We start from the raw sequence: 21,066 nt of genomic DNA on the forward strand, positions 1-21,066 counted from the left end.
CCACAACCACCCTAGCAAGTCAAAACTGAGTCCCCAAAGCCCAGCTTCTAGGAAAATTCTCCCAAGACATCCATAAGGAGGGTCTCCAATGGTGGGAGGCTATAGAGGCTGACTGCCCTTCCCCATGTACTAAAGGTGACCTTCCTCACACTCCAGGACAGACTCTGCTGCACCTGCCAATCATAACCCAACCTTCTTCACTCCTTCACCTGGTTTAGTCCAGCAAAATGAGCCTGCTATGTTCCCTCACTCCTTCATGAAACAAGTGTTTCTTGAGCATCTACTAAGTTCCAGACACTGGAGAGCACTGTAAACAAGAGTCATTGCTGCCGTAGAGCTTACACCCTGACATGTGGAAACAGATAGAAACACGTCAACATACAGGATTTATAAATGCAACACAGAAAGCTAAATCAAGGCAAGGGAGCAGAACACGAAGGGCAGGGGAGTAGGGAAGGGTGCTATTTCAGACAGATGGCAAGGGAAGGTCTCTCTGAGGTGACAGCTGAGCTGAAACCTGAGGGAAATGAGGGAATACACCCGGCAGAAGAACACCCTTCCCATGCAAAGGCCCTGAGAAAAAGTGCATGTTGTATGTCCTGGGGGAAACAGGGAAGCTGTGTGGCCTGGGCAGCATGAGCGTGAGGCGAATAGGCAGAGATAGCCTCAGAAGGTACTGAGGTGGGAGCTCACTTGGGGGTTTGAGGGTCACGCTAAAATCTTTGCACTCTGCAGGAAGCCGGGGGGAGCTGTGCAGCAGTGGGGAGAGACCACCCAGCTTGGACCGCCTATCGCTCACGCCAGCCGCCTTGTGGAGAAGAGACTGAGAGCAACCATAGGAGCAGGGGTCTCTGTAGTGGTCTAGGAGACATGAAGGTGGCCTTCCCCATGGAGGCGGTGACGGCGTGTGCTGTGGAAGGGCAGGTGGGGAAGGACAGGACCAGGAGTTCACTTCGGGGTGCACTCATTTGAGGTGCTCTGTAGGCAGCCCCGTGGGGCTGAGTATGCAACCGGATGCAAGTGTCTAAATTTCAAAGGCGTGTCGACCTCCTAAATGTACAAGAAGATGAAAATTTGGGAGGTGTCTGATGGGAGATGATTTATAAGGTCATTGAGCTATGGATGCAACCAACAAGGGAGAAGAAGTAGATAAAGAAGAGGTGTGACAACTGGGACCTGGCGTGGCGACCTTCAGAGGCGGAGGAGATGAGGGGCAGCAAAGGAGACACAAGAGCTGCCAGGGATGTCCAGGGCTAGAAAGGTGTGGTGCACCAGAAGCAAAGAGACCGCTGGTCTCAAAAAGAAAACAATGTCCCGCTGTGTCAAACACTGCTGACAAACCAGTTCAGATGAGAATGAAGAAGCGACATACAGGTTTGGTGACTTTAAAGTCACTCATGACCTTGATAAGAGTGGTTTCAATGGATGTGTGGGGGCAACGCCTGAGTGGAACACATTCTAGAAGTTACAGGAGGAAATGATGCACCTACACACAAAGGTGTGCCATCTTGTGATATCTGAACGGCAACTTTAGCAGAACTAGCACGTGGACAAAACCTAGGTGTCACCACGGGAGCAAATGGCATTTCAGTTTCAAACACTTAGCCGGCAGGCTTCACAGATTATCCACAAGTAAATGAAGTAATTAGACATCATCTAGACATCCACACTGAGACATTAGCATGTAATCAAATTATAGGTCTAGAATTGACAAGTCTGCAAGACACTGGCTATCTTGTCATGTTCTCTAGTCCCCTCACCCAGCACACAGAAGTCACAAGGCATTCTGACCAGGAGAACCTGCCCTAACCAGGTATTTTGGATAGCTAGTTGAACAGCAGGAGGTCATCCTTTTCACCTCAGACCCTGTAAAGACAAGATTTTTTTCACAAACTGACATAAGAACTGGCATTTCTATTTAATGGGTTTAGACTTTTATTGTCATAGTATCTCACAGCAATGGCGACACCGAACCCGAAAATATACAGACACAGACAGGCAGCCACACTTAGCACCACCTGTGAAGGAGGAAAACGGACATAAAGGGGTCCCTCTGAGCCTGACTGGTGGGTCAGGATGTGAATCCACGAGTTCGGAGGCCACTCCTTCCAGACAGGCGGCTCCTAACTGAATCTTACTGTTCTCATTAGATCGTCTCCTCCCCTTCACCTCAGGTGCTTCTACTGCCCTGGGTCTTTATTCCCTCCCTTGGTGCAAGCCCTGCCCTCCCTAGCACCTGGCAGTCACAGTGACATCATTTGTGGCCCAGAGGGAGGCCAGCGTGCGTCAGGAGGTATGGGCAAGGACTCCCCTGAGGGCTGTGGCTCGTCACTGCCTGCCTCACAGGCTCTGACCTCTGGAGCGGATTCCTCCCTCTCTAAGTCATGGATCAAGCCAAAAGCTAAGCCTGTGAGCTCCGATCTGCCACTCCCCTGGAGGGAGAGACAAAAGATATCCCCGAGAACCAGTATGGCACGGTGGCACAGGCTCAAACTGAAAGCCACCCTCGCTGGCCTTACCCTGAGTGAGATCCTGGGCATGCTATAAGAAACACCCTTTCTCAGTGTGCTGCCTTCTGAGCACGAAGCTGGATTCAGTCTTTGGCTGTGGATGAGGGGTGAGCCAAGAGAGCTGAGTGAGCCTGGGGCAGATGGGCTGGATGGGCACCAAGGACATCCCACGGTAGCCCTGCAAGGGACCTACAGCCACAGAGCACCAGACCTGGGAGTGTCACAGCTGTTAGGGCTGAATGCCCATGTGGCTATTCCCAGGCTGGCTCACGCCTCCCTGCCGGGGTGGGCAGCACCGTAGACCCTTCCCCATCTCTATGAAATGTTCACTTGCACATACTCAGAAACCAAAGGGGTCACACTAAAGCCCAGACCACAGGGTCCCAGAAAAGACTAGCAGTCATGGTAGAAGGCGGCGTGCTCTGGAGTCTCTGCCCCAGGGGTATGAGTATGGTGGAGTAAAATGCAGGAAGACATCCACAGTGTCTTAGAACAATCCCTTGAAATGGGCAGTGTCTACAGTCTCCTAATGCCGCTTTTAGCAAACCCACTTTCTCCCTCAGAGCTATACCAGTGTCCTCTTCACGACTGGCCATGCCTGTGAATAGATTAGGGAAGGTCTGCAGCTCCCTCTCCATGGACAGTCCCTTATATCAGAGGCCCTGGATGTAATTCTAGACATGTCAGCCCTACCCCAAACCTCTACGGGGACCACCCTGCCTGATGGATCAGAGCATTCAAGCAGCCAGTCGGCTCCCTGGGGATCACATTTGACAGTGGGTCAGTGGGTTTAAGTATTTCATGAAACCATAAAGGAGCCCAACTGTGAAAACCATTCACAATGCCAGAGAATGGCAAGATGCTTGTGACTCCTGGCTCTCTCAAAGGCCTCAGGCTCCTCAGAGAGCCAGACCCCAACAGGAAGAAAGATGCCGCCGATGGACGGCTAGTGACTGGACAGGGTGAACTGAATGGGAAAGAAAGGAATTCTATTCTCAAATCCTGTAATGACCTGTTCGAATTGTTGGCAAGTCCCTTCAACTCTCTAGGCTTCCTCCATTAGCAAAATGGGGGCAAGAGGGGACAACCCAGGACCAAAGTACGTTTCTGGTCACAAAAACAGAACTTTCTTCACACACCTTTTTGTGGGGTCACTTTATAACCATCCACTAGAGAAGACAATCATCTGCAGAAGCTGGAAAACCCAAGGCCCGGGTTTCAACACTGCTAAAGAGAAGCACAGTCCAGTCATGGGCCTTCGGGTCCCCTGTACGTGGGTGAGGAAGCTGCAGGGAGTGGCGGGGCTCAGGCAGCCCTCCGAAGATGCTTACGGTCACTTCCCTGCAATGCTTGAGAAAACCAGGCAGGTCTGGCTCATGTGGATTTAGGTAGCTACAGGCAGCGAGGGGAGACCCATCCAAACCCATGCTGCTCCCTCTTCCTGCTGCTGTGCTTTCTAGAAAGGCGGAAAACCCCTGCTCTCCAGAGGCAGGGTGCGTCTTGTTAATTACCCTCCAGGAATGGGGAGAGAGAGACTTCCAGCCCCTAGCTGAAGCTGAGTCATCCAGACCGTACAAATGCACTAGGCAGGCTGGAAGGGAAGAAGACTGCATTCTCAGGGGCCCCTGGGCTTTCCTGGGATCTGCCCAGGAGGAGCCTGGCCTCCAGGAGATCAGGGAGACAGGCACAAATTGCAGGGAAGAGTAAAGGAGGACATGTAGGTACCGGCATGATGGGCAACTTGGGATGCCCTTGCAAGTCGCCTCTACGGGCCCCCAGAGAAGCAATGCCACTGCAGCTCCTGACCCTTCTCCACACCCTGCAGCAACAGATGCGAGGACTCTCCCTGGCACCCAACCAAAATCTGTTTGCAGTCCTCTCCAAGAACACTAGACTATTATAATGCAATTAAAACAGATCAATATGCTGCACGTATTCGGAGGTTTGGATTATTTCTTCACGTGGATCCTCTTAGGCCCCACCCATATACTAAAACTGCAGGAACAAGCCAGCACTGCGCTGAGAATTCCCCTCGCCATACCCGAGATGCTCAGGAGCTGGCTATACAGGGCTGGCTAGGGCTGTGGATGCCAGGGTTTTCATCCTGACTTGACAACTGTTTACGGCCATTGGAACCATCTCCTCACCTTGCTGGGAATCAGTTTTCCAACCCAAATGGACGAGGTGGAACGGGGAGGGAATTTCCCCTCTCTCGTGGATCCCCTCTCTCCCCATCCCAGGAAAGCCTATTTCCCTAACCATGACCCTGGCAGAGGAAAATAAGGACTGGCCAGCAAGCTGAAGGCAAAGCCACCAGGAAAGAGCCTCCTGTCTTTTAAAGACATCTATCTGCCTTTTGATATCAACTCTGGGAAATAGCCACCAAGGTACAGCTCCTTCCAAGCTGCTCTGTCCCTGCCCCCCAACGTCTACCCATCCTGCCAGTTCAGCTGTGCACTGGAAATAATTCTATGGGCCTACACAAAACATTTCCTGGAAGGGAAAATTTCCGTTACAAGATTGTGTTGTTAACAATAACACAACATCGTTCCAAAGACAAATAAACATCTATTTCAGATGGTCTACAATTTGCTTCTCTCTGCCTCCGTGCAGATAACAGAGGCCTGGCTGATTTCTCCCCAGAGTTATTGTGTGTTCCTGGTCTCTGGAATGTTCCTGTAAAGTGCTCCACCTTGCTGGGCTGGGGTCACCACCCACTCAGCAGGAGGACTCTTAGGTGGGCAGCAGTGGTGATCACCCTTTAAAGGGGAGGAACGTGAAATGAGAGAGCGGGAGGACAGAAAACGGTTGGGGTGAGCTAGGTGAGATGTGAGGAGAAACGCTTCCTCCTTTTCCTTTAACTCTGATCCGGGACTTTTCAGGAAATTAAACACCGAGACGATTAGCATCAGATAGAAAACAGATGAGGTTAAGACATGGCAGTACTACAGCAGATTCCCTGGGCAGGCAGAGAGGGGACATGTGTAAGCAATCACAGCAGTATTTCTGGAAAAGACCTTTTATGTTTTTAATACTTAACACTTCATAACAGGGACTAATGGGCAGGATAAAAAGGAGGCTGCTCAAAAGGCAACTTGGGGGATGAATAATTTTCCAGACAACAGAGTAGGGGTGGGGGTGGGGATCTCCTCGGGCTTCAATTCCTCAGCCCTCCCGCCCCTGCTCTCCCTCCTCTGCTTGCCAGAGTTGCTGATGGCTGGGGGAAGCTGGGTGGGAGAAGGGCATGAAGGGGTTGACAGCCAGATGAGGCAGTCCCCACTAAAGAGGCAGGTGATGCTTAGAGTGCCATGTCATGGCGGGGGAGGGTGGTGCACCCATGCAGAAGAACCGGGGTCTGGGTGGTGAGCCAGGAGACAGAGGTAAGAGCAGGTGCCGTGAAGGAGCTGTGAAGAACTGCTGGAAAATACGTAAGCAGGTAAACAGAACTTTCAGGACATTTGGCACAGGAGGGGTCCTTCCAAAGGGACTGTTCCCTCACTAACTGTAACCTCGGATTCCCAGCAGCCCAGAGCATACTGAGCCTCCCTCTCCCTCAGGTTTCTAAAGCCCACTTGTCTGCCTCAAGGGTAAGAAGAATAAGTTAAAGATCATCCCCCCTACCCTGAGAAAAAACCACAACGGCATGGATAATAAAATGTTTTTAACAGGGACACTGTCTTTGGAAGTCAGAAGCGTCCCAAGTCTCCTCTCTGTTCACGGTGGCAGTGTCACTATGGGCAAGGTGCTCACTCTTTCTGTGTCTCAGTCTCCCCACCTAGAAATGACAGGATTTGGACTCTCAGTGTTTCTCAGTTGCGGCCCCCTGGTCACTGGGGGTAGGACAGCTGGAGACCTCAGAATGGTGAGCAGTGCTGGCCATCCAGGCACTAAATGTCCACAGCAACCCCCCCCACACACACTGTCATGTCCGTGACCAGAAGTGGCCCCCACATTTCCAACCCCTGGAGGCCAAGGAGCTTTGAAGAACTGCTGGAAAATACGTAAGCAGGTAAACAGAACTTTCAGGACATTTGGAGCTAGTCCCACACCCACCCACAGTCCCCTGTGCCCCAGTGCTGTGTGCGGCCGTGGGCCAGCTTACCTTCCTATCATTCGTGTCGTCCCCTGGGCTGTCATATTCACCCTGTAACAGAGAAAGGAGTGCTGCTGCATAAAGCCAAGGGAATTCTCAAAGCCAGAGCAAGGATCTTCTTTTCTATTCTCTGGCGTCATCCCTTTCTCTCATTCCCCTTTTGAGGAAAGTCAAAAGCATGCCATGGTAAGGAGCCAATATTCCGTGTTGTTAGGCAGCAACGCGTGCAGTGTTTCCTGTGGACAGCCTCTCACACAAAGATGACCCCCTCCATTGCATCCGCCATCAGCCTGTGCCTCCTCAGAGCAAAGGCAATGGAGGGCACGCACCCAGCAGACCGTCCGACATCACCCTGGGCCACAGCACACTCCCCCCACCCCTGTCCACAAGTGGCAGCACCAGACATCCTATCTGCCCACAGCAAAGCCATCAGTGGGGAGAGACTGTCATCTGGAAACTCCTTCGGACACTCAGGGAGCACCCCCTGCCCCAGCGGCCTCATGTGGCATAACCGTGTGACCCACGCAAAGGAAGTGACCAGCCAGGGGCCAAAGCCACTATGAGGGCATCTCATCCATGGGCCAGTTAAGTTCTTCATGAAGCATCCTGAAGAATGTCACTGCCCTGTTTCTAACACAGGGATGTTTCTAACACAATCCCCCATCAAGGAAAGCTTTCCTTACAGTCTCTCTGTCTTCTCTGCTTAACCAAACAAGAGTATAAAGGATTTTGAGAGATTTCACCACTTCCTCCTCCCTTCAGACACTTGCATGCCTCGTCAGTCTTCTCACACCACCTCCCAAAACCACCGCAGGGAGCATGGGGAACACTCGTATCCAAACCAGCTTGCCACGGGGGCAATGCCGGGAGAGACAGTTGTCTCCCTCTGAGGAGGCCAGAATCAGCCCAGGTATTTGAGCGGCGTGACTCCCTTCGGCCCCGCCTGGGATGCCTTCAGCCACGGTGTCACCTGAGGCACACAACTGTTTGAAGACTGTGGGGAGCACACAGTGGAAAGGATACTCACGTCATGGAGAGGGTAGGCAGCCTCATAGATATTGTTTGCTATCAGAGAGTTAATGCCTGTGGAAGGAGGGAAGATGAAAAAGGTAACTGTAGGGCAGGGGTTTCTCAACTTAACCTCTGTCCATCAGGAAACATTATCCCCCACCACCTCCCCAGCTGAGGCTCCTCGTCATCCCCAGTCTAGAAGTTTCTGTGAAGCTTTAGTTCTCAGCACAAGAATGATATTTGTATTTCCCAAATACAAAGTTATGGCCCAGAATGAAATGTGCTCTCTAACCTCATGTGCCTCTGCCTTCACGCCCCCAGGACACCACAGACACTCTATCACCAGCACCACGACTGTCCAGTGATACCACCTATGTTCCGTGACAGTGCAGGAATGATCCTATAGATTATTGTCATTAAGATCAATAAAATTACATCAGAGCATCCCACAGCACATTCTTAGAATCATTTCTGGTGCCTTCCTGTTCATTCCAGGAGCAGTGTTTATCCCTGCCCATGGCTGGTCTGCCTGGACCATTAGTTGCCTAAGGTAGGGTGGCGCAGGGCAGTGGTTCTCAAAATGTGGTCTGGGGAGCCCTGGGCATCCCCATGACCCCTTTCAGGCAGTTCACAAGGTCAAAACTAATTTTATAATAGCACTAGGACATTATTTGCTTTTTCCCTCCTATTCTTTCCTGAGTACAGAGTGGCGTTTTGTGAATGGGATGGCATCACCCACCCCCAACGGCTAATAGAGTATGTGCTTATGGACCCTTGTGTTTTAAAATTTTCTCAGGGTTAACTTCCAATACAATAAATATTGACTGATATAACCCACCTAATAAACCAAAGTCCTTTGGATACTCTCAATAATTTTTAAAAATGCAAAGAGTTCTTGAGGCCACAAAGTCTGAAAACCACACAAGAGTTTCATGTTTTAATCCCAACAGTATTTCACACGATGTGCACAGAGCAGACCCTACTGGATATATGTTAAATGAGTCAATGACTCCCTCCCGTTAACTCCTGCATAGTCACAATGGAGAACCTTCCGCCCAGCACGGAGGCAGTGTTGTTTACTTGTTTCATTCACGGCTTTATTCAGAGACTGTAAAAGTGTACGTCCTGACTCAGGGTAGTCTGTCCTGGGTCACCAGTTCCCATATGGGAGACATTATATCCCGCCAACCCCCACTACCATGGTCCCTACCATGCAAGGATGCACATGTAATCACGGAGAGGGAGGAGGAGGGGGGGGCTCTGGAACTCGGTGACTCCCCTTGCCTCAAACACACTTTCTGCCCTGAACCATTCTTTCCAGAGAGACTGCAGACAGTCGTGAGATGAGAAGAAAGCAAATTAGGTTTGCAGGGAAACATGTATCCCATACTAATGCTAAGTAATCTGTATTTGCACGGCTCTGGATAAACGACAAGGACGGATAACAATCTAGACAACATTTTCCACCTCCCCTTCCCAAGTGATACCCCACCCACATACTCAGAGACCACAGAGGCTCTCAAACAACCCTCTCTCCTCAAACCCAGCCCCTCTTCGCCTCATTTCTAGGGTCATGGGATGCCAGCAAGACCCGCCATGGGCCCCAGGTGGATGCAGAGGCCCTCGGAAGACTGCAGGGGGCGCTCTCAGAAGGGACCACTCTTCCAGGGAGCTGGGAGCGGCAGCATCGCCAAGGGCCAAGTTCTTTCCCTATTTTAAGTTTCCTCCTTGGCATGAACATATACCATCTGAAATAACTGTGGGAGGTGGGGGGCGGGGAGAGCAGGGGGTGGGTAAAGGGAGTGTGGATGGGGGAAGGGAGCCCAGGGGCTGAATGAGTTGCAGATCTGTCTTACTCACAAGACTACAATTTCACTCTGAACATCATTAATCAGTTCAAGATCCGTAACCACAGCAATGTGAAGCCACCCTACAATAACCAAGGGGAGGGGTCCAAAGTCAGGAGAGGGGGTGGGGGTGGCCCGAAGCTACAAAAGGGCTGTCGATGAGGACAGAGGCTGAAGCACCACAGGCGGTGCGAGCTCTAACCCAGACTGTACCCTGCGCACTATTCCCCCAATCCCTGCACTCACAGCCATGGTAGCCACAGCAGCAGCGTGTACCCTGAAGACAGTTCCCAAACTCCATGGGGGAAAAAGTTAAACGGGTATGGAATTCTTGGTTTTGCGAGGCTCTGAGCATAGTAGCTGAGCACCTGACAGCATAAGCTGACAACCTGAATTCATGGGTCCTGCTGCCAGATCCTCAGAAGGATCACAGATCACTGGAGGTCTAAAACACTCCACCTTGCATCTCAAATAAAGCTTCCTGCGTACCACGTGCCTAGAACAGCTCACTTCCCTTGTTGGATGTCTGCCCATTGTTTTGTGTGTCCCCTGAAGGCTCACAAGGTTCCCATTCCCCCCTCAAATGTATCTCTCATGGCAGCTAGTTCACTGCTGGGAACACAGAAGGCCTAAAGGCTGATGAGAGCAACCGGCCCCATGGCTAATATTACTATACAATCTCTTCCCATTTTCCCCAGGCACCCCAATTTTCTATGGCAACCACTGCTGATGAAGAACCTTTGAACTCGGGTTGATTAGTCTGTTTCCTAGAGAAGAAGCACAACCAACGGTTCTTGGTCTTGGGGCCAACACAATTCAGATCCTCAAACCCAAGTTGTCCCAACCCAGATAAGCAGAGCCCCAAAATGCAGTGAGGGAATGTGCCCCTGTCCTCCAGGGTTGGATGCCTCCTTTTTTCCAGATGGCATCATATGGGTGCTCTCAATCACTGGCTGTTTAGAGGGAGGGAACAGCACATAAAAGGGGGAGTAACTGAGAAGGGGGGGAGGAGAGTTGAAAATAACTATTCATCTACAACTTCACCCAAGAATGGGAATTGCTCTGGCCTCCTGGGTCACCCACAGACTTCAGAAACCAACATCCTACCCCCAAACAAGCATGGAAATCAGTTTGAAAGAAGAAGAAAATAATCAAACGTTTTTTTTTTTAAATAAGAGTCTCTGCTTTGAAAACTGAAATTCTGAATTTTTTCCTTTCTTTTCAGCAAAAATGAGCTAATTGGTTCCATCATGCCCCATCCATCTGGCCATAATGGCAAAGCTTTCTTCTTCAAGATCACATCTAGTCTTTCCTCTCTGCTCTAGACCCAGGGAGAGAGAAAGACCCGACCTCTCATCCCGCTGCCCCCAGAAGGGGAGCCAGGAAGAAGGAGAAAGCACAGAGGACACTGTCCTTTCCCTCTCCCTGCAAACAGAAGCAGTGTCTCAGCTCAGACATCTCACATTAGTGAGAAACATCTCACTGATCCCTCCGGTCCCTTTAAGTCACTAGATCTTCACACCTCTTGCTCTTAGAACTATAATCCCTAAAAGAAAAGGCTCATGCTTCTCCTCTGCCCAGTGCTAACCACAGCTCTACAACTTGACTTGGCCAGGCCTGGCAACACGGTTCCTTGGCACCCAGAGGGTCAGGGTCAAGGAACAGAGCAGGTGGGCTCAGGCGCCAGGCCCGTACCTGAAAACACACACTCAGAACACAAAACCCGAGGCCTAGCATTTAGCTTCCAAGACATCTCTGGTTTCCCGGACACAAAGGATCAACCAAAGCATGGTTTACGGTCGGCCTCCCAAAGAGAGCCTCATTAAATCTACAAGAGCTGCTGGGTGACAGGGACCGCAGCTCTGGTCCCTCCAGGCCAAACTCAAAGGAAACTTTCATCCAGTGGGACAGGTACTTAGAGGAGTGGTGAACTCTTGAAAACCCATTTGGTTTTGATTCCCCCCCAGAACAGGGCCCAGTCCACCCGGCATTCTGCTTTCATCCCGTGCTCCAGCCGGACGTAAATCTAAACCAGAGGTCCCAGACGGTGCATTTAACAGAGACTATATTTACCCATCACCAAATTGTCTTGACGTGTGCTTAATTACTTAAATGCCTTTAATCCCGAGCCTTTTCTTCTAACAAAATATAAACCAGTTCAGTTGGATGAATGATAAACCAGATGTTTACAACACACAACACAGTCTGGCTTCGGTCAAAATAATTAAGACATCGTCTTCTGAGTGGGGAGGAGAGATGCCCGAAGCATACATTTGTTTAAATGCTCTGACACCGAAGTGTCTATGAAAGTGTAGTTCCATCAATCTGTAATTTTCTGTCCATGAAGACGAAGCAATAACTTCCATACGAAAGAAGTAGAAAAGGTGTTTCTCTCCCTCTGACGTGGTCAAGGGGGCTTGGCTTTCTTTCCACAGTGAAGTGCACTTTAAAGGCTTATAGGCAATGATATTGCAATAATGTTGTATGTACTTATCGTGGTGGGCACTGGACAATGTACAGAATCATTGAATCATGATGTTGGACACCTGAAACTAATATAACACTGTATGTTAATTACGCTTCCATTTTTAGAAAGGCATTCCATGATAAGGTGAATTTGCAGGACCCTGAGAGTTGGTTTTAGATTACATTGACTAAGGAGGCATCATGGGGGCAGGCCAAGTTTCACTGGGCCAAGACTGTTCACACACTACGACCACCATGCAGAACCCAAACTCACAAATATATCTAGTCTCTGAACACCATATGTGCCTTAGTTTTAATCCCTCACTTCCAGGGTAAATAAGAGGGAAAGGTTGGGTTACAGAAGAAATCTTCCCAATTACAAATTAGACCATCAGCCAATGCCAATACACCCAAACTTTTTGATGGTCAGTAACCCTTTCTTTGCCTTCTTATGCTTGTTTTTACCCTCCTGCACATCCTTCCACCAGAGGGGTGCAGGGAGGACAAAGAGAGTCCACGGGGCCCTACTGTTGGCTAGGACAAAAAGAGACTGGACTAAATGAACTAAATGCCCACATGACAAATGTTAGCAAAGTCCTAGCAACAATCAAGCTCTTCACAGAGACACCTTGGTTATCTTTGGATACTTCAGAAAACCAATGGCCAAATCCCCAGAGGACAGAGCACGCTGCACCATTCTTTCCATTCCCAGATGTCAGTAGGCCAAGAGGACGGAGTCTGCCTGCCCATAATCAGCTTTATCTAACTTTAAAGTTCCTAAGAGTCCTCTGGATAGCCTGTTAAAACTGTAGCCCCTGGCACCCTGCCCCTGCAGATTCTGATCCAGCACATACGGTGTGGGGCCCAGGGAGCCGGGGCTTTCAGAGATGCACCAGGGGACTCAGATACCCACGGAGCACACCGCACCTGAGCAATGTCACCCATGGCCACGGGAGAGGGAGCAAGGCAGGAGTGCATCTTTGCTCCCAGCCACCCTGGCCAGCAGTCCTGAATCCTCACCTTCCCTTCCACTGTCTACTCCCATGGTCTTTGAGATCCACAAACATTGTGCAATTCAAGTCCTGGCTATGGCCCAGGGACCTGCTCGCCGTGAATTTATAGGAAATCCAGTCCCTTCTCTCAGCCTAGCTGGTTCTTATGGAAAGGAGACTATGTTGCTCCTTTGAATCCAAGTTTATGAAATGCTGGAGCTGGAATTAGAAGCTTCAAGCACACTGAGGGGTCCCTCTTTATGGTACAAGAGAAGAAAGAAATGGGCCCAGAGAGGGGCTGTGACTTGACCTACGGTTCTCAATTTGTTCATCCCAGAGCTGAAATGCCACCTGCTTCTCAGCCTTTTCGGGTGTGTGCCTATCTTCTTTTGGCCCCTTCTAGATACACTCTCTCCCCTTCTCTATCTGACATGAATGGGCTCCCTTGTTCTCTGGCTTTCTACTGGGTTTAGCAGTCAGAGGGAGATGGGACCCTCTGACCTCCTCCTTGAACAGCCACCTGCTTCTTTCCATGGGTTTCCTCTACCCTGCTCTGTTCATCCATGTTCCAGTAACCTCTCTCTCACCTCATGGATCTACAGCAAGGAAGAGCTTTACTGCTGCTCATTCCAGGCATTCCCAACTCCCTGTCCCCACCTTTGGAAATGGTGTCTCAATTTCCACCTTAAATTATCCTACTTTGATCATGTCATTTGTTCCCGTTGGGACAGTGATTCTCTGGAGAGGCTCCCATCATGTCTTCTGTCTTATTTGCTCTCCTTGTATGTGTCTCTCTGGCCACACAGCCATGTGGCACCTTATTACCTCTTCTCCTCAAATGCTAATGTAGCCCCACAAGAGCAGGGATTGCTGTGTGTTGTGTCTGGCTGATTCACTACTCTATCCCTTAGTTCTAGAGCAGGAAGGACACATAGTAGGTGCTCAGTAAATACCCACTGAATAAGTGAATGAATGTTATACCAGGAAGACCTCAGCTTCCACCTCTCTGGGAAATCTTTCCCCGAAAGCCTCATCTATTTATTAATTTATTTTATTTTATTTTATTTTATTTTATTTTATTAATTAATTTAAAGAGACAGGATACCTGGGGTTTAAATCTGTCTCTAAATTTCTGATCTTAGGCAGCCTGTTCATCCCTCTGCCCTGAAATTGGTTAACCTCTGCTGACCCTACTCTGTGTGGTGGTTTCAAGGATCACACAAGAAGTGAGTGTAGAAGTGTACTTGTGCAATGGGTCCTTATAGTTCTGGTCATAGTAATACCTTATGTGTTCAGGGATCTCTTATCTGCTTATCTGTCCTCACCACAGAGAACCCAGAAGAAAGAAAAAGTACGTAGATCTCAAAAACCCATTCCCTAATGTTGCGGACCCTCACCACAGCAGAATCCCGTAGACCCTCCCTCAGTGCATTTGCTCTCTCTCTCTCTCTTTACCCCAGACTCTCACAAGTTTGTTCTTCTGTCTCCCTGACAGCAAAAGCAAAACAGAAAGAGCAGAATTCAGAGACAGAGGTTATCAGAGTCAGAAATTCAAGATATCAGAGAGTGCGGGGCAAACAACCCTAACAATACTTGGATGATTATCAAGGAAACATTTTAAAAACTTGTATTCTTAATGATGATCCTGAATCATCCAAAAAAAGGTTACATATGCATCTATACAGAGAAGGTACCTTGATCTATCCTATATAAGAGAGCAGAGAATAGTACAAGAGATTTCAGAAAATTTTCTGTATAAAAAGACATTGCTGAGGACCTCAAGAACTAAACCACTAACCCATATTCCCCTTTCACTTTGGTTCAAGGTCAAATTTGTAGCTCAACTGCAGAAATACAGGGCCTTATGGTTTGAATATCTGTATTCTATTTTTTCCCCCTAGTTTTGGCATTCTATTTTAATTTGTGTTTTTCCTGGTTCTTATTTCTTAATTTATTTATATTATGCTGTTTTATTGTTTTTCTTGTAAGCCACCTCAGAAAATTTGTGGAACAAGATAGGAATATAAATAATTCCACACATGCACCTTGTGTACAGCTTCATGCTTCGCAAAAGTAGGCACTCAGATATATGTATTTTCCACAATGAAAAAAAAAGTGATAATACTGAATAAATGGAAGTATTTCCAAATTATCATTATCTTTCATATATTTTCCATCTTCGATTCTAATCTTTATTTTCACTCTCTTCTAATTCCCTTCGTAACTGGGTACACTGGCAAAGGGAATAAAGCTTTGTAATCTGGCCGCAATAATGACCATATTAAAGGTAATTCCTGGGCTAAAGAATCAACAAAAATACCTTAGAAAACAATGCCAAGCACTGTTCTCCCTTTTTCTCTTCTTTTTTATGAGGCAACAATCCTCTGGAGGAATCCAACTCAAATCTAGCCATTTGTGTTTCTCTATAAAAACAGAGAGAAGGGCAATAAAATCAAAATTTACCCCATGGCTCAAAGAGCCATGTTATCTTGAGGCCTCTGCATGTCATTACATTCCTTAGTTTTTCTGATCTTCTAAGTAAGATGGTACATTGGCCAAAGATTTTAGGGGCAACTTGACTTTCCTAGACAGAAGACAAACAACTTGAAAATCAGCCTCAGGGCTCTCTTCCACTGGGAATCAGAGAATTTCAGTCATACGTCCCTTGTTACAAACCCAGTAATGGTTACAAACCCATTGGCAGCTACTGTTGAACTAACACACTATCGGTGGGATTTAGGGCTTCAGTGAATGGATCTGTTGTGGGGGGCACAAACATCAAGTCCATAACAATATGTAACTATTAAAGGGTTTGGATTTTATCTAAGTGAAATGTGGATCTATTCTACCATTTCAAGCAGACCAGTGAAATGATCAGATTTGCATTTTAAAAAGCTATACAGGCTGTATGTTATGGCATGGGTTAAAAATGGACAGAACTGGGGCTAAGAAGACCTCTTAGGGGCTGGGATAGTAAATTCAGGTAAAAAACAAAATGCAGTTGACATAGAGTAGAATCGTGGTTGTAAACAGTCAAACTGTACCCATTTCAGACATGTTCACAAGATCAACCCAACAATACTCTGTTATTGTTTCTGGCTTGCGAAATGAAGAACCAGAGTTCACTGAAGTTTAGGGTACATGGATGGGAGCTGAGTTGTCTCCGCAAAAGGAAATCTGTATTTTTTTGTTTACATTGAGGTTGAGGTTCTTTCAGAGGATCTGCATGAGATATCGAGTCTGTTGTCAGATAATTCTGAGAATCTAGATTAAAAAAAAAAATTATTCATCACTTGCTTACATCATTCCCATGCATAAAGCACAGAAATCAACAAGGGAATTTTAAAATGTATTGTACAGTTAGTTGCGTACTTCAGGTTTAACTTACATTAGAATGGCACTAAGGAAGAGGCTTTATGATATGTTAGCCTCAGTTTTCCTTCATTTTACTCATCGTTTTATAAGTGCAGGAAAACTGAGGCTAATGGACACCTCAAAGCCTACTAAAACCTAACTGAATTAAATGGAGATAGAACTTGAACTCACTTCTCCATGTTTCTCTGCTGAAGTCCCTGACAAGATCCTACCTTGGTGTTTAGGATCTCAGGTTCAATATATGTCCACAAAAGGTAGGCTCTCCCTTCTAATTCAAGCGCCTATAAATTGGTGGCTGGATAACTATTGCTTCTGTAGTAACAGACTTTAAAGACTCAACCTAATTCCACCTCTGGTTCACAACATCACAAGGGGAATGGAAATGGGATTTGGAGCAAAGAAACCCAAGCTGTAGACCCAATTCTGATAGTGGTTCAGTATGTGATCCTGGACAAATCATGTGTTCTCTCTGTCCCCATTTGTAGAATTACTGACATCCCAACTTTCCCCTGAGCTACAAAGTGAATATTAGACCATTTATCTTGATACTCAGACATAAGCACAGAAGTAATTGCTTCCACTTCTGTGTTCCCTCTGCACTCTGGACATGTTTCCAGAGTTGTACCTAGCAGATTATCTCATAATTATTTATTTACATGTCTGTCTGCATGGCAAGGCTAAGGGCCCCTCAAGGCTAGAAATTAGGTCAAATTCATCTTAGCATCTCTCCATTTCTATAATATCATTTGACACCTAGAAGATGCTCAATAAATATTTTCTGGATGTCAAAAAAGGAACAAATTTTGGAAAGGTACTCAACAGCAACAAAATCCTTAAGATGTTTGATTTGAGACATCATCAAAAAACTCAGATCTTCAAAGGAAAATAAAAACACACACAAAACTTCCAGTGTTAAAGCAGAGGGTGCCTAATGGCCTTCCAACAACCCAGAGACTGTCTCAAAATAAACTTCAGTTTTTCAGGATTTTCCAGTTTATTTAAAAAAAAAAAAAAAGTTCTGTACTTAATCTTCTCAAAAGCTCTGAAAGATAGTGTTATTATCTCCACTTGACATCAAAGGAAACTGAGTTGCAGAGAAGTTGAGCCATTTGTCCACGGACACAATTACCAGCTAGGCATGTTTAATTAACTTACTAAACTGACAGAGTAGAATGTGCAAGGCAGACAGCTAGCTGCACTGGGGCATCGAAGATGATCCAGACACACCTCAAAGACTGTTTGGGAGTCTAAGCCATGCACATAGTAATTAGCAAGAAAGACAATGAGTTTGGTGGGAGTGCCAAGGAGAGGGCATTGGAAGAACCTGTGAGACAGCCATGTCTGGTCTGGGGAAGGACATGGGGGAGATGGAGTAAGGACATTCAGGTGAAGGGAACTGTGTGAGTATAAACAGAGAAGATGGTGATGGTCAGGTCAACGGGAAGAGAAATGGGAGAGAGAGGGAATCCAATAGAAATGGATATTTGTTATATTGATTTTAAGGTTCTGTTGAACATCTCAGTGGAGATATCCATCTGGAAGCTGGAAATGTTGGGCTGGAACTGGTGAGAAAAGGGCAAAATAGAAATACATGGTTGCCAGAGGTGCCTGCGCGGCTCAGTCAGTTAAGAGTTTGACTCTTGGTTTCGGCTCTGGTCATGATCTCAGGGCCACGGGATCTATCCCGCAGGATGCTCTGCGCTCAGCAGAGAGTCTGACTGAGATTCTCTCCCTTCCTTTCGCCCTCCCCACCAAGTGCACTTTCTCTCATGCTCTTTCAAATAAATATATAAATCTTAAAAGAAAAAGGAAATACATGATTGCTAGTCATCTGTATAGACAGAAAGTAAGGAAGCCATAGGAATATGGAGAAGAAAACATCTAAAATCTGGAAGAAGGAAGAATCTAGAAGAAGGAAGAAGAACCAAAGAAAGTGTGGTCTAGGAGGCAGAAACAGAATGGCAGCAGATTAGCACAGCAGTAGCACCTTCCTGGATATGAACTCTCAGAAGACAGGGGATGGTACAGAAGGTTTGGAAAGATGTAAAAGGCTAAGAAAGATGAAGACTAAGGAAAAAAGGCCATGAACTGTGGGAAGTAGGAGTTCACATATGATATCTGAGGGAGCAGATTTGGTCCAGTTGGGGGTGGTATGCAGGATAAAAGGCAGATTAATGGAACTGAGGAGTGAACTGGTCAAGATGTGAGACAAATTCAAGAATTCTGATAGAAGCCATGAGAAAATCTAAGATCTCTTGATTCCTCTGGTTGTCCTTGTAACCAAGGACAAACGGCTGCTCTGAGGGAGGGCTCCAGTCTATTCCATGGAATCGAGCTGGGCTAATTAGTTACCTCCCTCATTCATGTCCCAGCCTCATCAGCACCATGGTCCAGATAAATAACGTCACACAGAAGACCTGACTTTTAAAAATTGGAGTGTTACCTGTAATTCAGTAACAAGATGAATACGTCAAAGCAAACAGTCATACATATAGCGCCCTCTTGAGAAGTTCTGTGCTACACTAAAAGCCCTGTCACTATATAAAACCCATTCTGGTTCCTTCTCTTGGTAGTGAGGCATCTTATGAGTCCCCCCACTCAAACTCTCCAATATTAGCCATTATTATCATTAGCAGTGTTATTATTCTTTGGCTTGAGTGACTACATAATTCACTAGACTTGCCTCTCAATGACTTTTGGACTCTGTAACTCAAAGCTGCCTCAAGAGCCAAAGATTTGGCACCCCACAATGAATTCCGAAGGACTTTCTCTCAAAGGTTTCATAAGCCATTCTGAGTGATGGTAACACCGTTAGAAAGTGCTCGGCCTGCAGAGTGATTCCTGTGGAAAAGCCACGTGCTTTTGCTTAAAAGCTCCCATGTTTACCTCAGCCATTATGTGTGTCTTCTGCAAAGTCCGCCAACATCAGTTGGCCTGTCCTCTGGGCCCCCAAATGCTGACATCCCTGCTGCAAAGACTAATATCCTCAAATTTCAAAAACAAACCACCAAGGGAACAGAAACAGCCACATTCTGGTGACCAGAATGCTGAATTCAGGAGCCACACATTCCAACTAACGTGTGGCCTTGGACAAGTCACTCACCCTGTGGGAGGCCACTTCTTTCACACATAAAGGAGGAGGCTGCACTAACTGTCCTCTGAGATGCCTTATTTTTTTTTTTTAATTTATTTATATCACAGAGAGGGGAGGGGCACAACCAGGGGGAGTGGCAGACAGAGGGAGAGGGAGAAGCAGGCTCCCACGGGACTTGATCCCAGGCAGACGCTTAACTGACTGAGCCACCTAGGCGCCCCCGCCTCTCTTCTTAAAAATGAAATAAGTAACACTTGAGTGAGTGTGAAAAACTTTCAGAGACTGTGGAGACAGGGATAAAGGTCTGAGAGAAGTTACTACAACCCGAGGAGAACCCTGCCCCCAAGAAATGAGGCACTGCTGCTCCCGGAGAGCAAAAAGGACTTCCGGCCCTGAGTGAAGCAGCCTCCCCTCCTATGTGGGGGCGGGTTGTTTGTTTTGTTCTTTGCTGCCCAACACCGCCCCCCACAGGGAGCCACTGAAAGGACAGCTCTGGCCCCCTGAGCAGCCCATCACCACCACCAGCCCAGGGGCAGGAAAGGGGGTCCTTACCCATTGTGTTGTTGGCTCGGGAACAGGCTGTGCGCTTTAGGATCTCGTGCACCTAAGAAGGACAACAGCAGGGCTGTGAGTGCCATGGCCATGCGTGTCACCACACGAGGTTGGGCGATGGACCAGGCAGCTGGACCCACTTCCAGGGAGGGGGAAGCCAAGCATATGCCAAGCTCGTGCCTGGCCTGTCAAACCCATTCAGACTTGAGTGCTTTGAGGAAACAAAGAATCTAAGCCCCTCACACACACTTCCCCCTTCACCCCACCCTGAAAAAATAAAGAAAGGCTATAAATTGACTGCAGTTACAGGAGGTAAGGAAAACACAGCAGGGAGCCCAGACCCACATGCCTCTGGAGGGCCAGGAAGGAAGTGCCTGGGCCAGACTGTCGGGGAAGGGGAAGAAGAGACGGTCCTCTCCACCAGCCCTGATTCCTGCCACGCTGGGGAAAGCACAGGACAAGGAGGCCACGGAATCCCGTTCCAGTGCTGGCTTCTAGCCAAGGGGTCCTGAGCGAGTTGTCTGTGGACCCTGACGGTCCATGGCCTTCTCTGTAACGGAGCTGACTCACAGAGCTGCTTCAAGAAACCTTGAACCTGCTTTGTAAACGAAAAAATGACCACCTACATCTTGCTCATTGTTACTATTATTTCAGTTTTTCTCCGAGTCTTTATCTCATCTCCCCAGTCAGACACTTCCTCAAGACTCCACGGCTCAGAGCACTTCTGGGGCACAGGGCAGGCAACCAGCTCAATGGCCATGGCATGCCTAAACCAGCTGAACAAAGCCCTGAACATGGGGCTTGCAGGGGACTGTCTGTCACCTGGCAGGGAGGGCTGCTGAGTCCTCCCTGCAGAGGCAACAGGGACACAGGTAAACCTGTTGGCCCACTGGTGCACTCCAGTGGATCTCAAGCCTGAGCCAGGCTATGAACAGGGGCCAAGCAAGGCAGTCTTCTCTGGGACAAATGGCTGGGGTGCTTAGGAACCCACAGGGAAGGGGCTCGGGATGACGTTTATAGATGTGAACACAGTCCTCAGACAGAAGTCCAGGGCAGAGTAGACCCCAAGACAAAAGTCGAAGAATATTTTTCCCCCCTTCTTAACCATGTGGGGTGGACTAGAGAA

At 47.9% G+C, this 21,066-nt stretch overlaps 1 protein-coding gene across 1 annotated transcript in view; it reads right to left on the bottom strand.

Annotated features, from left to right (window-relative positions):
* The window catches only part of ANO2 (anoctamin 2), a 348,569-nt gene that overhangs the window by 221,965 nt on the left and 105,538 nt on the right, over positions 1 to 21,066 (bottom strand). The window contains exons 7-9 of the mRNA XM_059184572.1: positions 19,941 to 19,992; positions 7,631 to 7,686; positions 6,613 to 6,654 (exon numbers count right to left, since the gene is read on the bottom strand). Coding sequence (XP_059040555.1) covers positions 6,613 to 6,654; positions 7,631 to 7,686; positions 19,941 to 19,992 — 150 coding nt within the window. The remainder of the gene's footprint in view (positions 1 to 6,612; positions 6,655 to 7,630; positions 7,687 to 19,940; positions 19,993 to 21,066) is intronic.

Source organism: Mustela lutreola, chromosome 8 (assembly GCF_030435805.1).
Source record: "Mustela lutreola isolate mMusLut2 chromosome 8, mMusLut2.pri, whole genome shotgun sequence".
Classification (NCBI taxonomy): domain Eukaryota; kingdom Metazoa; phylum Chordata; class Mammalia; order Carnivora; family Mustelidae; genus Mustela; species Mustela lutreola.